We start from the raw sequence: 19,169 nt of genomic DNA, 5'->3' as shown, positions 1-19,169 counted from the left end.
CTGGATTTTATATTTTATCTTTTTTACTAAAGCAGGAAGCAAAAATTATAAATGTTAATTTATTCATTCTGGGTCTGTCTGGATTTTATAGATTATGAAAACTGATGTACAAGGATATCTTAAAGCTTTCTAGTGCCTTATGGGGATAATAATAAATTAGTCGTAATGAAGATTTCAAGTTCCTTACTAGCTAATTAATATGAAATAAAGCTAAATTTAATATTAATTACTATGTATGAGGATCAAACTAAATAAAGGAAATAACAAGTCCTAAAAGCATACATTTTGATACTGTAATCTTTTTTTTTTTTTCCTTCTGTTAATTGTCTAATTTGAAATAGCTAGTCATGTTGGTTGTGCATGCACATCCATTCACTTTTACTCTTAGAAGTTCATCTGGTTCCTTTTTGTTATTCCAGGTACTTTTTTAGTTCCTTTGGGGATGGGGGAGGGAGTATGAATTTATGCAGTTTGTTAGTTGGTTGGTTGGGGACGTTTGATGTGGTGGTGGTAGCTTTATTTTGTGTGTGGAACAATACTGGGTGGATTGTTTATTAGTTGGTTGGTTTGGGAGCATTTAATGTGAACTGGGCTATTTTGGGAGCAGAAGATTGGAAAGATCATTTTTAGTGGTATAAGGGAGACCTTTGTTCCAGCTCAGTCTAACTTCAGGTAAGACTGAACACTTGATCTTAATAGTAATGAATTGAAGATTCTGTAGTTCTAAATGAAAATGATCCACTTGGATTCGTAAAGCAAAATCTAAGAGCTCAGACTACATCATCAAAAATGTTTCAATAATTTGAATAAAAATTCTCTACTGAATCAAGTAGTTAGAGACATTAAAGAAATTGCTCTCTTTGGGCATTTTTAATGATTTGAAGTGGTGAAATAGCCCAATTCAAGACAGCATTTATAATTCACATTGTGTAAAGCACCTGTTTTCAGGTCAGGCACCTGTTTTCTGGGCGTGTACTTGCTGAGTGTGCAAATTTCCTCCCTGTTCTACCTCTCCAGACTCATTACACACCAGCTCACAAGAGCCAAAAGGGCCATTGGCTACATCTGTTGCTGCTATTTAGGAAGACAGCAACACCTGGAACCACAAGACAGTTCATATGGCTGTTTCTCTTTCAGTTAGGCAACTGAGAAGAGCTGTTATATAAAGTGTTCATTTATGCAAAGTCATTTCAGTCTTAAGCTGTTTATATACAGAAACTTTGCCAACATTATGAATTTAGCTTACTATGTTGTCAACCAAGAAATCAAGCAATGAACATATTTACATGTTCTAAAAGTAAGTAATTTTGGTGCAGTTGACACCCAAAGAGAGGCTCCCCCAAATCTCCTTCTTTACCCCTGCTTAGCAATATTTTGAACCAGTTCTTGCATCTTTCTTCTTGGGACCAACCTCTGCCATTTGGCAGATGTCTGGCCATGAGAAAAGTGTCCTTTATGAGAAACTAAATGGACTGATCTTGATGATTGTGGTACTTGTTGCATATAAACCTTCAATAATTTGTTTTTGGCAGAATCATAGATTAGTTTTATGAACCTTATATTAACCAACCAAGTTAATCAGGCATTACATAGCATTTACATGTCATAAATAGTTATCCATTGGAAATCATAGTGCTGCATAATTGTGCAATGCTCCAGATGTTAGCCCTATTATGTGTGTCCTGTGTAGCAGTTTAATAAAGCACCTAGCATAGCAGATGTCCAGGATAAATGATTATCAGTAACAATGAATTATAAGTGCCACAGTCACAAAATTATGGTAGTAGACTGTCAATAAAATCCATGTGATAATTTGTTTAAAAAACAAGCAGAGATTCTCTTGTCACAGGTGAGCTGTGTCCTGAATGTTTTTGTCCCTCTAAAATTTATATACTAAAACTTAATCTTCAATGTGATTGTATTAAAAGGTCAGATCTTAGGGGATGATTAGGTCATGGGACTCTCATGAATGGGAACGATGCCTTTATAAAAAAGGTGCCATAGAACTGCCTGTCCCTTCCACCAGGTGAGGTTACAACAGGAAGAGACCATCTATGAAACATAAATGACCCCTCACCAGACATTAAACATCTAGCTCCTTGAACTTGAACTTCTCAGTCTGGTTAACTGTGAGAAATAAATTTCTGTTGTTTTAAGATACCTGGTTTTTGTGTCTTGTTTTAGCAGTTTGAAAGAACTAAGAAATTATCTCTGTATCTGTCTATCCTATGTAGCTATTTCTGTATCTGTCCATGTATGTTTGTGTGACATAGTAGTGTACTTGTATAAAGGTTACTATTGAATGTCAAATTCAAAAATAAACAATTTTTTTCGACAGTATGGTTTCCAGTTGCATCAGGATGTTGTCTTCAATCCAAGACTCCTCCAATTAGGACATGCCATTTTTGAAATATAACTTACTATCAAGTGACTGAATACACTTGCTCAGTAGCAAATACCACAGTACCATCATTAAATCAGTATTCCTTTTACTTCTCGTAATAATCAGAATCTTTACACCTATCCTAAGAAATAATCCCTCAAAGGAATACTGTCAAAGAATATCCATTTATGATACCAATCTTTTGCGATATCTACTTTAATATAAGGGTTCATTTCCCCTATTATTTATCAGTTTTTTTTAAATAAACAAGAATGAAGAAAGAGTTCTAAACAATATTGCTTCAGTCACACATAGCTTCCATAGTCATATTTGCACAAAACATGTAGATAGACATATGTAGATATCAACATATATGCAAATATGATATATCTATATATCTATATTAATCTATATATATTTTCATTTTTGGCTCAAAAGCTCTTGCTATGTTGAAAGTATTTTATACACAATAAAATAGCAAACACACAAACACACATATGCACACTCTTGTCCTGAAACAGGCAGGCCATTGTTTTGTAAAAGAAGTGACAATAGGTGCTGTGAGGACAAGCTGACTCCACACTCCACTTGTTGCTTCATGTGGCCCTGCTACTTGTTCTGACATCATCTCTTAAATCCTGAAAATAAATCTGATATCAACACTGTATCCATTGTAGATCCTCTCTAGTAATGAGAACATTCAGGGAAACAAATCATACATCAAGGCCTTTGGCTGTGCTGTTTGGGAGAGAGCAGAAAAGGAAGGTGCAGACTCATAATTTTAAGGATAGTGTCTCTCTTCCCTGCTCTTTTCACAGAAAGACAGCAGAATTTGTTCCTGTGTAACAAATACGCTTCTTGTGTTTTGAAAATATTTATCAAGGATTTTTGCATCCCATTTTTCTTCCAAGAATGCTGAATCATGACTGCTTTAACAGGATGAAGCAAGCTGACAGCCCACATGCAACCTGTTATCAAGACACTCTTGAAAATATGCTCTATTTCTATAGTCAAGAAACGTGTTTTTAAAAAATTTCCTTACCATAAAGCTCTCTCCAATTGAATTGCCTTACTCAATACAGTGCTTACGTAATAACAACCACTTTTCTTTCAAGAGAGACTACAGGAAAGTGCCTGTTTATTTAGCCAATCACTTCTTTGTTGCCTGGCATAAGGTTCCATTGTACAGCAAGGCCCAGAAGCAGCACCCTCATCCTGAGTGATGTGTGCAGTGTTTTTAAAAACTTAGTGGCCATGGGGCAAATTTTTACATTAAATTCTTTGACTGTGGCATTATGTCTTAAACTTGCATTATTTCCTACAACTGAAATTAAAATGAAAAATAAAGGCAATAATAGCATGCATTTAAGAAGGTTTTCATACTGCTATCTGTGTTGGGTAAAAAGTAGCCACTATTTGGTGACTGTCCTCTTCACAGGTGACATAGACAAAGACAAACAGATTTCTTCAGTTGTAAACTGTATGATGCCAGCCAGGGATCATTTTATCATCTCCATTTCTCACTCTGCTCTGTAGTAACAGCTATAGCCATGTAGAACCAGTACTTAATGCACCTCTATGAGAGCTTTTGTAAGAAAAATTGTGTCTATATTCAAGGAAAAAACACTGGCCAAGTTGAACACATTCTTAGGCAGTTGCCTGATTATGTGCTTTGTAGCTTTAAAAACAAGTTTTGAAAGAAAATGGTATTTTCATGAAATGATCATAATTCCTTGTCTTTCTTTTCTTTCTTTCTTTTTTTTTTTTAGGTACCAGGAATTGAACCCATGGACACTTAACCATTGAACCACATCCTCAGTCATTTTTCTTTTTTTAACTATTTTTTAAAAAATTTTGAGATAGGACCTCAGTCAGTTACTGAGTCTGAGTTTGAACTTTTGCTCCTCCTGCCTCAGCCTCCTGAGCCCCCTGGATTACAGGCATGTGCCACTTGTTTTTCTTTTCTCCAGGAACTCCCACCCATTTTTATATGGTACTAATCTCTCCTCCTTATAAATATATTGAAAGCATGTGATGGAATAAGTTCATATTGATTTAATGTTTTGATTTCTCTAAGATATTTATATTTAATAGAAAAGATATATAGATATGGGTAACATGAAGAATGTCTTAATAATGGTGGTTTTCCTGCAATGGAGCAATACAGAGTTGTAGAGTTGAGGGGAAAGAGGACTTCTTAGTCCTCCTGGGAAACTAGACCTAAGTTAGTCTAGTTTCAAGTCATACTGGGTTCTTACTTGACATCCTACTGCACATGACCAGGATTGCCCCCTTGCTTTCTGGCCTGGAGGATCATTTCCAGTTGCTTTCTGGACTGAGTCTCACAGTGCCAATGACTCTCATTGAATTGACTCCACTTTTTGAACCCTGTATCTATTGGTCTATGTCCACCTGTCCCTGGGCCATCCTCCAGTTTGTTCATTCTTACACTCGATTCTAGAATCCAGACTTCTCTCAGTTCTGCTGGTCTCCAGTGTCACTGACTTTCATTACAGCCAAACATGCTTCTAGCAATGGCTTGGATTGGAACCAAGGCTATATAACAACCCAGCATTGGGAACACTTTGAATAATCATTCTAAGTTATTCCTTTCTAATGTTTGTTTCACTGAAATGTCCTGGAGGGAAATGGGATTAATCCAATCTGAAGATGGAAGCAGAGGAAGAATCAGGAGGATGGAAAAGAGTAGCTACTCCAAGCCTCATCAAGGTGGAGGTCAGCAGCTAACACCCCAGAGAACCTTACCCAGCGTAGCAGAATGTGGAAACCTTCACTGCAGGACCTTGGGCATCTCTGATAGGTGATCTTCAGGTGGCAGTGCAGGAACAGGAATGGTGTCAATGATATTACATTTAAGTTCCTGTCTGTTCTAAATTACTGATGCTTCCACTTGATGAAATGGGGCCAAAAACAAATGCAGGGTGAGTCTGGGTTTTTCTTACTTAACAAAATTGAGTACAAAATTCATTTTGAGAAAATAAATATCAGCCTATTTCCCTCTTCAATTTTGTAACTCTCTCTCTCTCTCCCCCTCCCTCCTTCCCTCCCTCTCTAATGTATTTTGTGCTTTTCCACCTCTCCTCCTAGGCTGTTGCTTTTCCTTCCCCTTCACTTTCTCTTTCCTGAATCAGAGTTCTCCCCACCTCTTTGGTTCTGCTTAGATGCTACTATTTTGCTTTGATCAAATTCTATCTCCATACCCTGTATTTCTCATCATGTTTTGCCCACTTGAAAAATATATGTCATTAATCATATAGATGACATAAACAGGGGGGAATAGTTCAGGGAAATTGTAATCAGAGTCAGGAAAAAACTGTTACTGTTGCAGTTAGTAAGCTCTCCTTTGTATATAATGACTGTTACTTTGAACAGAGGCTAATATTTATTGACTGTTTTCTATATACAGGCTAGTTTTAAAGTTTTAAATGTGCTCTTTTTCATCTAAAATGTATTATAAAGCCTAGGAGGCAGGTACTGTTTTAAACTGTTTATGTATGAAGAAACTGAAGCCCAGAGTGTGAGACTCACTTAACCTAGGTCACACAGCTTGTAAGTGCCAGAGCCAAGATCTGAACTCAGGAAGTCTAGGTGCAGAATTTGTGTTTCTTGTCACTTCGTTATTGAGTACATGCTCTGAACCAAGAATTGTGCTGAAAACTCATTATTAATCACATCCAAGCCTTGTAAATACTCGAGAGGTAGATATCAAGTTCGAAGGATTTATTGTGCTTGCAAGTAAGTGAAAGGGTGGGGACAAAATGTTTTAGGTTCAGGATTGTTTATTATATCACCACAATACCAACCTGTTAACAAATGTACTTCCTATGGATTATGCATAACTGTTGGGGGTCCTATTTAAGACATGGGGCCATCAAAATACTTTTGTGTAAAGTGAATATTAAGCATATGCTATTGGCTGCTGGTTTACAACTTTTTATTTTGTAGAATATTTTTCATAGAATCAATGTCCAGTTTATTGAGGAAACTCTTCTAGCATAATAAGGCTATAGGTAATGGAGTCAACATGAATATACACAGTAGACAGTTAATAGGTACCCTATCTTGACATTATTAAGGAGCGTAGGAGAGATTGAGAGTATTCAGTAGTCATCGGAGCCAGATCTCATGACCTAGATTTGATCCAGGGTTGCTTTGGAAACAGAATCATTTGATTTGCTATTCCTAGCAAATTTCTTTGCTTAGGCTAAATACATATGGGTATTTAGTTCTCTTAGTCTGAACTGCGGGTTACACTTTCATCATGGAAACAATCATCTGGCCACTGGATGCCACTGTTGCTCAACTGGAAGGCACAAACTAAGAATTCCTGTGGCAATACAATATTGCCCAGTTAAAGAGCACTAATGCCATTACTGCCTGAGGATTTATGCTCTCAAAGTGTTTCTCTTTATGAATGCACTTCCTCTTATGTGAGTTGCACTTGCTGAAGGCAGGTAAAGTTTAGAAAATATGTAAATGCTTAGCAATTAATTTTTGGTGCATTTTAATTTCAATCGCCTTGCCATAAAACTATTTCTCCCCCACTCCCACCTCCTGTCCCATAGCTGACAGTTTCCATTAGTTATCAGCTAATGTTGCAGAGTAAGACTCAACAAGGTGTCATGGCCTCGAGCTATCAGAAGGGCCTCTTCATCCTAACAAAGACCCCAGGGTGAAAATACTTTGAATGAACAGTCATTAGAATATTATCCAGACTCTAAGCACTGCACTGCAGATTGAGTCCCACCATTCCTTCATTTTTACCAGGCACAAATAAATTACAAATAATCATTGTATGCCTTTAAAAAGCAATATAAAAATCATGTGTGTTGGGAAAGATCAGATAAGGTTTGGGAGTAAAACACTGAGGTAATAAATAAACATGAGGTCAGTTTAGGAACAACCATAATTGCTTTGTATGACAAGATTTGCATAGCAAACACTTCTGATTAATGTACAGTGAAGGCCATGGGAGAGGGAACCAGCCTCAGTATCTTTGCAGAATTTGTGCCTTCCACTATTGGAGGTGTTGTTCTTGCCAGCACAATTAGTCATTGTGTAATGAGAGACAGAAAGAGCCACAGTCCTTATTTAAATATTTGAAATTATTATTTTCATCCCACCAGCTATGTTCATTTTATTTATGTGGTTAAAAAAATCAAAGTGCCAATTTCACATTAGTAATGGATTTCCATCCTGCATTTTAACCATATTTGGAAAACAGGCAGGTGAGTTTTATCAGGATGTGTAATACCTTGCACATAGGCATGAAAGATGTCAATTACCTAAAAATCTCTTTTTTCATTATTATTTTGGAATATAATACTTTTATAGTCTGTCTTTAGATTGTAATTAACACTTTGCTGTCATTGATATTTTCTGATTTTAGTGAAATGCTGTGCTAAATATGTATTTTAAAAAACATGTCAAATACTTATTTAAAATTTTTATTTTTACTTTTCTTCATTTAAAAATAAAATGGAATGCAATTATTTTCTTTCAAAAACATAAACACCTCAGGGGAAAAGTGCATGAACATGTAAATGGAAGAGGTCATATTTCCTCTAAGAATATTTACTTTGGGATTTTTAAAATGTCAGCATCATACTAACCTGGAAAAAGACAGGAGAATACTAATTATGTTTTGCAGTAGAAGAAAATAAAAATAAGCAAAAATTTGGTGAAATTATATACATATGTATATATTTATATAAATATATATGGCAGTAGCTAAGCTTTATTTCACAGCAAATAATAGAAGATAAGGTTATGTTTAAAAGTAATTAAATTAAGTCACAATTAAAATTACTTTTGGAGTCAGTGGTAAAAACTATTGCTGATTCATGCTTTCAAGTAATATTTTGTAAGGGTTATAATGTAGAAGACATGATGACTGTATTTAGAAAAATATTCTGAAAAGAAATAATAGAGACAGAAAACATCTACCATTATCATCATATTTTCAGCGTACTGCATAACATAACATCTTCTCCCGTGTGTTGAGGAGCTCCTAAATGGAGTGATAAGTAAATGCAGCAAGACAAGTAGTAATTTCATTTGTCTAAAAGTATTCATTTAGCAAAGTCACATTAAGCTGTATGAAGCAACCTCTCGTACTTTCCTATTCTATCTAATAGACAACAATAAATTATCACAATTGTTTTATTTTCTTTCAGTATTTGATTGGACAAAGAGCACTTTTCTTTATCAATGTTTACCCAAAAAGACTGCATAGAAAGAATATGTAGTCAGCATGCATGTATTAGCTAAAATAAATATCAATACCTTGCATTGTGATAATACCTATTAATATAATTTTCTTGAAAACATGCTTCAAACGTACAAGTTTGTCAGTGGCAGTAATTTAAATAATATAAGCAAACATTAAAAAACCAGTAGTAGTAGAAAACTTCATCATTCCACAATTTATAAACATTTAGTACTATCAATTGTTTATAAATTGGCTTTATTTCAAAAGTAAGTTAGGCTCTTCCTGGAAGGCCAGAAATGATCAATATGTAATATAATATGGCTATTAGTAATGATAAGCATTATAATACAAACATGTATTTAAAAAAAACATGTTAACATAGTGTTTTTAAATACACTATATATTTGAGAAAGTTATTCTTAAAAATTAAATACATGGTTCCAATGAAAGCTAGGTACATTGAACCAAAAATATTTCTCAAATTTATAAAGCTTCTGATATTTTTCTTACTAAAGAATTTAAATTGGATACTGCCAGTTTTTCACTGAGTTCTACAATATCAGTTGCTAGAATATCATATCTCATTTTTGCCATATGGTTTTGATAAATAGAATACTACCAACATATTCATTGTATCAGTAATTATTAAAATTAATAATTATACATATTTGGGGGCTAATTTGTGATATTTTGCTACATGCATACAATATGTACTGAAGTTAATGTGATTTAGCATTATCTATCACTATAAACATTTATTAATTATTTGTGTTGGAAATAGTTCAAGTCCTTTCTTTTTACTATTTTGAAATATGTTATTTTTAACTAGCACCCTAGTATGCTATAGAACACCAGATCCTAGCCCTACTCTCTGTCTGTATTTTAATACCCAATAACCAGCTTTCCCTAACTCCCTTCTTCCCTATCCTTTCTGATCTCTGGTAACCACTATTCTACTTTCTATTTATGTGGATCAACTTATTTAACTTCCATATATGAGTGAGAACATGTGGTTTTTGAATTCTGTGTCTGGTTTATTTCACTTAATATGTTGTCCTCCAGATTCATCCGTGTTTCCATGAATGACAGAACTTCATTCTTTTTTATTGCCAAATAATATTATGTTGTTTATCTGTATACCATATTTTCTTTATGCTTCCATTTGTAATGGACACCTAAGTTGATTTATGTTTTGTTGCAAGTAGTGTTACAACAAACATGTGAGTGTAGATATTTCTTTGTCATTCCCATTTCCTTTCCATTGGATATATACTCAGTAGCAGAATTGCTGGATCATATGGTAGTTCTATAGTTTAGTTTTCTGAAGAAACTACATATTATTTTCCATTATAGCTTACTAATTTACATCCCCAACAACAATGTGTATAAATTCCCTCTTCTTCAGGCTTTGCTGACAATTTTTTTTGTCCTTTTGATAATAGTCATTCTAAATGGGGTATGATGATATTTCATTGTGGTTTTGATTTGTTTTTTTTTTATTTTGATTTGGTTTTCCCTGATGATTAATGGTATTGAGCACTTCCCCATATACTTGGCTATTGTCTTCTCTTATTGCCATTAAGATCATTTGTCCATTTTGAAATCAGATTATTGTTATTGTTATTACTAGCTCTTGGGTTGTTTGAATTCCTTTTACATTCTGGTATTAATCCTTTGTCACCTGAACAGTTTACAAATATTTTATCCCATTCTGTAGGTCCTCTTTACTCTGTTGATTGTTTCATTTACTGTGAAGGAAGCTTTATAGTTTGACATAATCCATTTATCTATTTTCCCTTTTACTTCCTGTGTTTTTGAGGTCTTATTTAAAACATATCTTTGCAGGTACCAATGTCTTGAAGTGTTCACATTTTGTTTTCTCTTAGTGGTTTTATTGTTTTGGGTCTTACAATTAGGGTCTTACATTAAATTTTTTGATAAATCTTGAGTTGATTTTTGTTTGTGGTGAAACATAGGGGTCTAATTCATTCTTCTGTAGGTGGATAATAAGTTTACCATTTATTATCCATTTGTTAAAGATGGGTATGTCTCTGATGTATATTCTTGGAGCCTATATAAGCAATTTAAATATTCAAAGCTGTGAATAAAACTTTATTTTATTCAAGGATGTATATCTTAAATGATTCTTGATGACATCAGAAGCAAAGATATGCCAACCAGTGTTTGTTTCCTTTAGGGCACATCAAAAGGGAAAATGCCAATCTATCCATATATATAATCTTCCTTCTAAAAAAAAAATACCTAAATATAACCACACATCTTTTTATTAGTGGTTTCTCCCTCATCATCAAAATTATTCATTTAACTTTTGCCCTTTCTTTTTTTAAAATAGTATTTTGTGAGATTCAATAATTACGGCAGCTCCATTTATGGGCCTTCTCCACTGGTGAATGGTAGTATTAAATGTCTTAGAATATAGAATATTCTTTGAGACCCATAAATTGGAAATGTGGAAAATTGCGATTCAGTTGAGGCCAGGATCAAGAGGAGAAACTGCCAGATGTCTTGGGCCTCAGGACAGATTTTTTAGAGGTGAGGAGAGGCTTGGTAAGTTTAGGTGCCAAGAAAATTGGAGAGCTGCAGCAAAGGAGAGGGAACAGGGTTGTACTGAGAGGAAATTGATCAGAGAAGAAATCAGACTCCTAAAATGTGAAAGAAGAAGACTCAACAAGTTCAGGATCCTCTCTGAACTCTTAGAAACTTCTTGCTGAAGCTTTTTTCCCCCTTTTGGAAATCACTTCTTAATATTATATTGTTAAGATTCATATTTTTAAATCAATTTTAAAATTTGTTCTATTTAGTTGTACTTGACAGCATAATGCATTTTGATTCATTGTACACAAATGGAGTACAACTTTTCATTTCTCTGGTTGTACATGATGTAGAGTCACGCCATTCAGGCAATCATACGTGCATATTGGGTAATGATGTCCATCTCATTCCACTGAAGCTTTGAAGATTCATCCATCCCTCTGGAAACCTGAGTAGACAATATGTGCTTTCTAAATAATTACTTTAGTTGACTATTTGGCAAGAAAAATTCTAAGAACTCTTTGTGATCATATACAGAAGAGCATCCATTTTGGGGTGTTTGGCAAATATAATTTTTCTTTTGAAAGTTATGGTTAATTTGTGTATTAACCATAACAGGGTTAAACTCTTTGCAAAGTTAACAATACAGAATAAAGAAAAGAAATCTGAGAGGTTATTTGAAACGTAAATTAGCAAATGTTTTTCTTGATTCAGATTTCAGACCAGGTACAATCATAACTCAAAGTAACCTCACTAACTTATTTATAAATGTATAGATATCCAAAAAGAGAAATGTCCCTTTCTTTTTTAGTTAAGGTTTACTTTCTCTTTGGACAAGCAAAGCTGTAGAAAAAGCTAGATTGGATGCAAAAGGTGGTTTAAGAAAATATTACAGAGTAGATACACAACAGGAAAAGGTTTTACTACAAAAATCACTTTTGCGTAATTATTTTGGAAAAGACTGTTCTGTCCACAGGGCTGACACTGTTTAGTAAGTTTCAAGTATAAACCAAAAATATCCACAAGAAGTTGAGCAGACACTGATGAATACATGTAAAAGCAACACAGATTTGATTTATTTATGTTCAGTTACTCCTCCTTACCACTTAAAAAAATTAAAACTTAATCATGTACATGGAAGAAAAATAACACTGACCGAAAGCAAAATATTCTTGGGAAGATCCTTTTTGGATATTAAATTAACTGAGGTAATGAAAACCATTTCTTTAGTTAGTCTCTTTGCATTTAAAATGTTTGACTTTGTAAAGTTTTTGTTTTGATCATGAAACTTTGAGAGTCATTAAAATATCAGAGAATCCCAGGATTCATGGAGTTAATAGAAAATGTGTTATTTCATATGTTCAGTTAAACACACCAACATTGTGTCTGTCATCTCCTTCTTCATCATCATACTAAAAATAATTTATATTTATTTAAATTATATTTATAAGCTCCCTTAAACTGAAAAAAGAATAAAGATGCAAAATCTCGAGTATTTTATAGCAATATACTAGTGAACTTATCTGAATATTTTCCAGAGGCTTTACTAGGGACTGGATGTTTGTATCCCTCAAAATTTATATGTTGAAGTCCTAATCCTCAGTGTTTTGGTATTTGAAAGTGAGGCCTCTGAGAATTAAATATGTCATTAGAATACAGTCATTTCTCATGGATGGAATTAGTGCCTTTATAAGAATAGATGGGAGACACAATCTCTACCATGTGAGGAACAGGCAAGAAACTCTAGTCCATCTGTAAACCTGAAGAAGGTCCTCAGCAGAAACCACATCAGCAACTTTATCTTGAACTTCCCTGCTTTCAAACCTTGGAGAAATAAATGTTATATCAGCTACCCAGTCCATGGTGTTCGTTATCATAGCTCAAGTCAAGACCGTGAAACATACCTGTGTTGGTGGCCACAGATGAAGAGATGTGTGTGGGGAGCAGGGAAAAGTAGGAGGAATGTAATAAATAGTTCAAGTATATGGATATTGTAACCTCTTAGTATGGTAAATCATAGACTCATAAAGTCAGATTTGGATATAACAACTCCTTCCTTTAAAGATGAGAATGGGCACAGGGATATGAAGTGAGCTATTTCTGATCACAAGATAACTTAGAAAGATAATGAGGAAGATGATCGTGGTCAGGAAGTAAAATTAGAATCCGGAGAGGGTAACTGATTTATGATAGGATCTCATTTTCTTATTCAATACTTGCTTCCAATTTATAGTTTTCGTCAATGGCAAAATATATAAAACATCATTCTCTAAGCTGATCTTTAGGGAAGTCTTAAAAACAAGCTGAAGATTAGAGAGAACAATATACTCTGGGACGTTGAAAGGATCTTATTTAACATTAAACTCTGAGCTCTATGTGTTTGTTTCCACCACTAGAGACATTCTGTCACTTAGTATGTCAGGACCCTCCTTGAATTCTATTAGTAATGGAATAAGTGAGGTGGGGAAGAGATTATGGGAAAGCAGCATGGGACAAAGGCATCACTGCTGGGATTATGGCTTCAATCAAGGGAAATCATGAGAGATGAGGAAAGGAAACTGAAGAACTGAAGACCATGTCAAGATATCTTCCTCAAGGAGCTTGATGGCCTCTATGACCTCACAAATGTTGAAAAGTTATTTTCTCATGTCACATTGTTCTGACTGCAGGTAACAAAAAGGAAAATTGAACTAGCTTAAGGAAATAGGGATGTTCACAAGCCAGAGGAAGAACTTGAATACTGTCCAGAACCATCTGGGCTTTTGCTTCGTTCAAATGCAGCTTTATGCTTTCTTTCTGTATCCTGGTCATCCTTACACAGAAGGAAACATGGACAGGTCAGCTCTGAAGTTTTAGATCTCAAAAAGTACCAATGAAAGCGTAATATGAACCTTTTCATTCTCAGGCACAAAAATCTCAGGGAAGGGATGCAGTAGTAGTGACCATCTCTTCTCCAGTCAGTAGCAACCGAGGTATTTTGATTTCTTTAACTTGTTTCTGAGTGGTCCAACTTAGAACCAGTGAACAAGGGTGGTTGTTACATGGAGGTATATCCAGATTAAAAATGTAGAACTAAGGGCAGGGTAGTTCCTAGAAAACGGGTACTCAGCAGGTTGTTCCAGGTGTTTGTCTGTGATTTGCTAAGTAAATGTGGAGTTACTCAGATTTTTTTTTCATGTTACAAATAACAGCAGTACATTTTAGATAATAGATAAGGTTTTATTATAGACATATGGGAAAATGAAGAAATCAGAGATCCATGTTGGCGTATTACAACCCAGTTAGCGTGACCTTTCCATGTAAGGTAGAAAACGTTCCCTACTATGGTGTTCTTTTCTCTTGATGACTCAGTTGAGATGTGAATCAGATGACAGAGGACACAAGAAGATCCAATTCTTGGTTCTAGCTTATGTATCTATTTTCTCATCATTCTAGCTTATCCACAGAGGGTACCACCTTTCTGCCTACATCTCTAGGTGACATAGTCATTATTATTATTATTATTATTATTTTTTCTCTTTCACTTTCTTTTTTTTTTTTTTTTTTTTTTAAATTTTATTGTAAACAAATGGGATACATGTTGCCTCTCTGTTTGTACATGGTGCAAAGGCATACCATTTGTGTAATCATAAATCCACATACAATCATTATTATTATTATTATTATTTTTTTTTTTTGAGTTGGATCTTGCTGTTTCCCAGGCCCTGATCTCATGATCCTCCTGCCTCAGCTTCCTGAGTAGCTGAGGTGACAGGGGTTCACCACTGCACCAGATTTCCCATTCTCATAATCAAATTATGAGATAAACTATGACTAGGTAGACCAGTCACCATCAAATGCAGGATGCTTTATTAAGCTTTGATGTAGACTCATTTCATAGGCTTCTGATCACCCTTGACCAGATTCTAATCATGTTTCAATCAGTTAGAGCTAGGAAAGTAAGGGTCAAGGCAATATGAATTGAGAATTAGAGGCAAATTGTGGTGCGTTGGGTTTAAATTGGTTTCCAACGAACTTAATTAGTAGAAACCATGTATGGACTGTCTGCTGTCCACAAATATATAGACCAAGTGTTTAAGTCAATGCATATTAATTGAAAATCCTCCTTTGCCAAGAATTATTCTTGAGATTCTGAGTGAGACTGGGTACATATAGAGCTCCTGAAATAGAAAAGTCATAAAATTGGTGTGGGAGTAACTATCACAATGGACACTAGAAAAAATGTAAAATATTCACACCATTTAGTTTTTTCCTCATAGTTGAAGCTAAAATACACAACTCCCTTTGCTTTTTGCAAGATAATTAGCATGAGAAACTGGACTTTTACGTTTAAAAAATTTCAAGAAAACAATTTATTTTGTCACATAAATTGTTATTATAGGGGGAGAATGTAAATTTTAAAAAGAAGCAGCTTTTATGGAGGAGAGGTTAGAAGAAGCCAAAGAGCACAAGGAAAAGGATTGAGATGAGATTAAATGAAAGCAAAGAAAACAGAGCAGGAGGGTGGTAAAGATAGAAATGAAGATAATTCCAAAGAGCTGTTCACAGGGCTCTACTGCAGTCAGTACCATTCTGGTCAAGTCACCATCAGCTGCTCTAAGTTTAGTCTCTTCTGCTAAAACTGCAGGCTCAGCTTGTTTGGCCTCTTCACTGGGTCTCTTATTTGCTGTGGGTCTAAGAAAGGCAAAGCTTCAGACTCGCAAGTTTTTGCTGTTTCTCACTGTTCGCAGATCCACAGAAATTCTTAAGGAGCATGGAGGCAAAGGGTGAGATCTCGAATGATGATTGAGGAGGTGTGGTGGTGGCTTAATTTTGAAGCTCCCCTGATAATTTTATTTATATATTTGCTGCTTTTAGAGGAGCCATGTAAGGAATTCATAAATAGAATGCCTGTTCAAATAGCAAACCAATAATCTACTACACCCAGAAGATTTGGGTCCCTGCTCAGTTTCAGGACTGTAAAACTACAAGGGATATGTAGAGTGGAATGACCTGGTCCCAGGATATTTTAGATTTAGAAAAGCTCAGAGACTCCCATAGCAGACAATGACCTGGGGAATGGGGAGCATACACCTGCAGAGGAAGAACAAGGGAGGGGCCTAAAGCTGACTCTACTAAAAAATAAGCCTAATTAGTTGAGGTCCTTTATGTTCTGACACGACCTTAAATTCTTTCAGACCCAACAGTTCAGGCTTGCTGACACTGTCCATAAAATCTAAATGTCAAATGATGTGGCTCTACAAATATAGATTTTTTAAAAATGTGCTTAGTGTCTGTCAGTTTTGGAGGGTGGGAATCAATTCTGCCATTTCTCCTACCATTATCTCATCGTCAGAGACTACCAGTTCCTTACTGTTTCCACTTAAACTACTTCTTAAGTGTCGACCGTGAGCAGGTGGGGAGAGCAGAGGCAATTTACCCGAAGCAACATTGACTTTTCTTCTATTGCTAGGGAAAGTCCTGTCTGGGAATGAGCACCTTGGGGCAATGGAGGAAATGATTTCTCTTGTGTCAAAAAATTTGTTCTCCAAGCATCCCTCCGGTGGTCTGCCTGCTCGCGGGTCAGCTGTCCCGGGCCTCTGACAGGGCGGGAAGGGGAGTGTTTCTGTACGTGGTGAGCCCTTTAAATCCAGCTTCCTCCGCCCCCACCACTCTGCTCCCTCTCCCTGACAGGTGTTTTCCCAACTCCGGAGGCCGAGGATTTTGGGGAGTGGCTGAGCCAATAAGATTTCCCTTTGGGGGAAGGGCGTGGCTAGTTGGGTCAGAGCAGGGGCGGGGTTTGCGCGGCTGAGGAGAGCCTGCCTGGTTGCGTGGAGGGTTGTTTTATTTCCACCCCTACCGCCCCCTTTATTTTCCGGAGTCTTATTAATTTCTCTGTGGGGCTGCAGCTGGAGACCGCGGAGCGCTGGAAATGACGCTCGGAGCTTTAATTACCGCAGCCGCTGGACAAGTGTGAGGAAAGCTGACAGGAAAAAGAAGGACAGGATCGGGGGAGAAGCAAGAAGCTCCCCCCGCCCCCCTTCCCTCCCGATTTGGACTGAAGGTGCAAGGAAACTGTAAAAGGAGCCGAACATAGCCCGGCTGCGGGGAGAGGCCGGAAACCTACCGCCTCTTTGCAATCAACTTTTTTTGGAAACCTTTTTCCCCCTTTCTTTTTATTGTTGACCAACCAGTGAGAGAGAGAGAAAGTGAGGAGGGAGCGAGAAAGCAAAGGCGCACACGAGGAAATAGCTGCACAGTCCGGCCCGGAGCACCAGGCGCATACATTCGAGCACACTCCCACACGCACGCACACTCACGCGCACACTTCAACCCCTCCTCCGGACCCCGGCCCTGGACCCTCGGGCGCCGACGGGGTCGCCATCCCTGGGAGCCCGTGCACAGAGCGCGCCGCACCCGCCCCCTTCGCGCCCCCACGCGCGCCTGGCTGGAGGATCTCCTCCGCGTGCCCGAAAGGGGATATGCCATTTGGACATGTAATTGTCAGCACGGGATCTGAGACTTCCAAAAAATGAAGCTGGCGACAGGACTGTGGGTCTGGGTGAGCCTTCTCTTGGCGGCAGGGACCGTCCAGCCCAGCGCTTCTCAGTCAGGTGGGTCGCGGTTCTTTCTCGCGCTCCAGCTGTTGAACCTGCTGCCGCCTGCTTGGCTGTCTCGTGTGGTGTGGCTCCCTCGTTCTCTTTGCCCATCCCGATACCCCCTCGCTCCCAGGAGTGGAGGGCTTCCTGCTTGGGCTTTCGGTCACTCCTCTCTCCACCCCAAACTTACCTTGTGTTTGTGTGCATGTGTTTGTTTATCGTGAAAAATGACTCTGTGCCCCTGTTCTTTTTCCCTTCTCTTCTCAACCTCCTGCTTTCTCTCGCGCGCGTTTTCTGTGAGCCTAAGCGGGATCCCTTCTAGTCGTGCCTGTCGTTCGGGACGTGGGAAACCCAGACCCCTCAGAGGAGCCTCGACTCTGCCTCTCTGGGCACTCGAGGGAAGAAACCTCAGAAAAGCGCGCACCTCCGGGGCTGCGGAATGGCGGGGGTCACGGGGCTGCGCCTGCTGGGCCGCTCGTAAGCGTTGGCTGTGAGTGGAGCGCCAAGAGCTGGGCTTTGCACCCGAATGTGCTGTGGGCGGCCGCAGCGCCCCCAATCGCCCGAGCTTTGCGGGGGTCAGATGAGACAAGAACCCAGCCTGGGCAGCTGGAGCTCAGCGGGCGGGAGCGCTTCGGCCTGGGGCCGGGAGCTCTGGGCTTGGTCAACGTCCCAGAGCTCTCACCCGACTGACTAGAGGGACGCTTGCTTGCCTGACTGACCTCTTTAAGGGGGGGAAAAAAGCGTGGCGTGGTGGGGGTGGCACACTGGAACTAGGAGCCCGGCCTTCCCGTCGGTTGCTGTGTTTGGCTCGAGGAAGAGTTCTTCCTGTAGTTCAACTTGCTATTGGCCGGAGTCCCTCCAACTTCTGTTTACTGCCCGGCCGGGTTGCGGAGCCTGCCCGTCGCGCGAATTGATTTAACCCGAGGCAGGCGCGGCGGCAGTGCTTGGTGCACGGTCACTGTTTGCTGGAGATCTTGAGCCCCAGGTATTTGGACAGGCGAAGGGCTAGTTGACCCAGAGACGCAGCACAGTGGGGCTGGCGCGAGGCGGCAAGCAGGGCTAATGACAGTACCTGCAGTGAGAGGGAGCTCAAAGTTTCTGGCACTTTGAGTTTCCTGGGGATGAAAGTGGGACAGGAAAGGACTGAGGAGAACCGGTGTCTGCCGCGGCCAAGGCGAGTCTTTTGGAGTGCCACGGAGATTTCCGGAACCATCCAGGGCTGGTGGGGGGAGCGTGGGAGGCAGTTTGAGGAGATAAAAGCCTCCGGGAGTGGCGATAGGGAGAGCTTTAGGCCCCCGGAGGGTGTCCTTCTGACCTCACCAAGAAAACAGAGCGCTGTAGTTTTCCCGCTCCGCCCCCACCGCCACCTCCCCCTCCTTGCCTAGTAAATAACAAGTTGCAATCGAGTCTTTCAATATGACCT

At 38.3% G+C, this 19,169-nt stretch overlaps 1 protein-coding gene across 1 annotated transcript in view; it reads left to right on the top strand.

Moving 5' to 3' along the window:
* The first annotated feature begins 16,928 nt into the window (after positions 1-16,928).
* Positions 16,929-19,169, top strand: part of ERBB4 (erb-b2 receptor tyrosine kinase 4) — a 1,167,248-nt gene continuing 1,165,007 nt past the window's right edge. Inside the window, 1 exon segment of the mRNA XM_079135547.1 lies at positions 16,929-17,761. Coding sequence (XP_078991673.1) covers positions 17,680-17,761 — 82 coding nt within the window. The 5' untranslated portion in view covers positions 16,929-17,679.

Source organism: Sciurus vulgaris (genome assembly GCF_902686455.1).
Source record: "Sciurus vulgaris genome assembly, chromosome: 3".
In the NCBI taxonomy this organism is placed as follows: Eukaryota; Metazoa; Chordata; class Mammalia; order Rodentia; family Sciuridae; genus Sciurus; species Sciurus vulgaris.
This window is presented reverse-complemented; position numbering and strand designations above follow the sequence as displayed.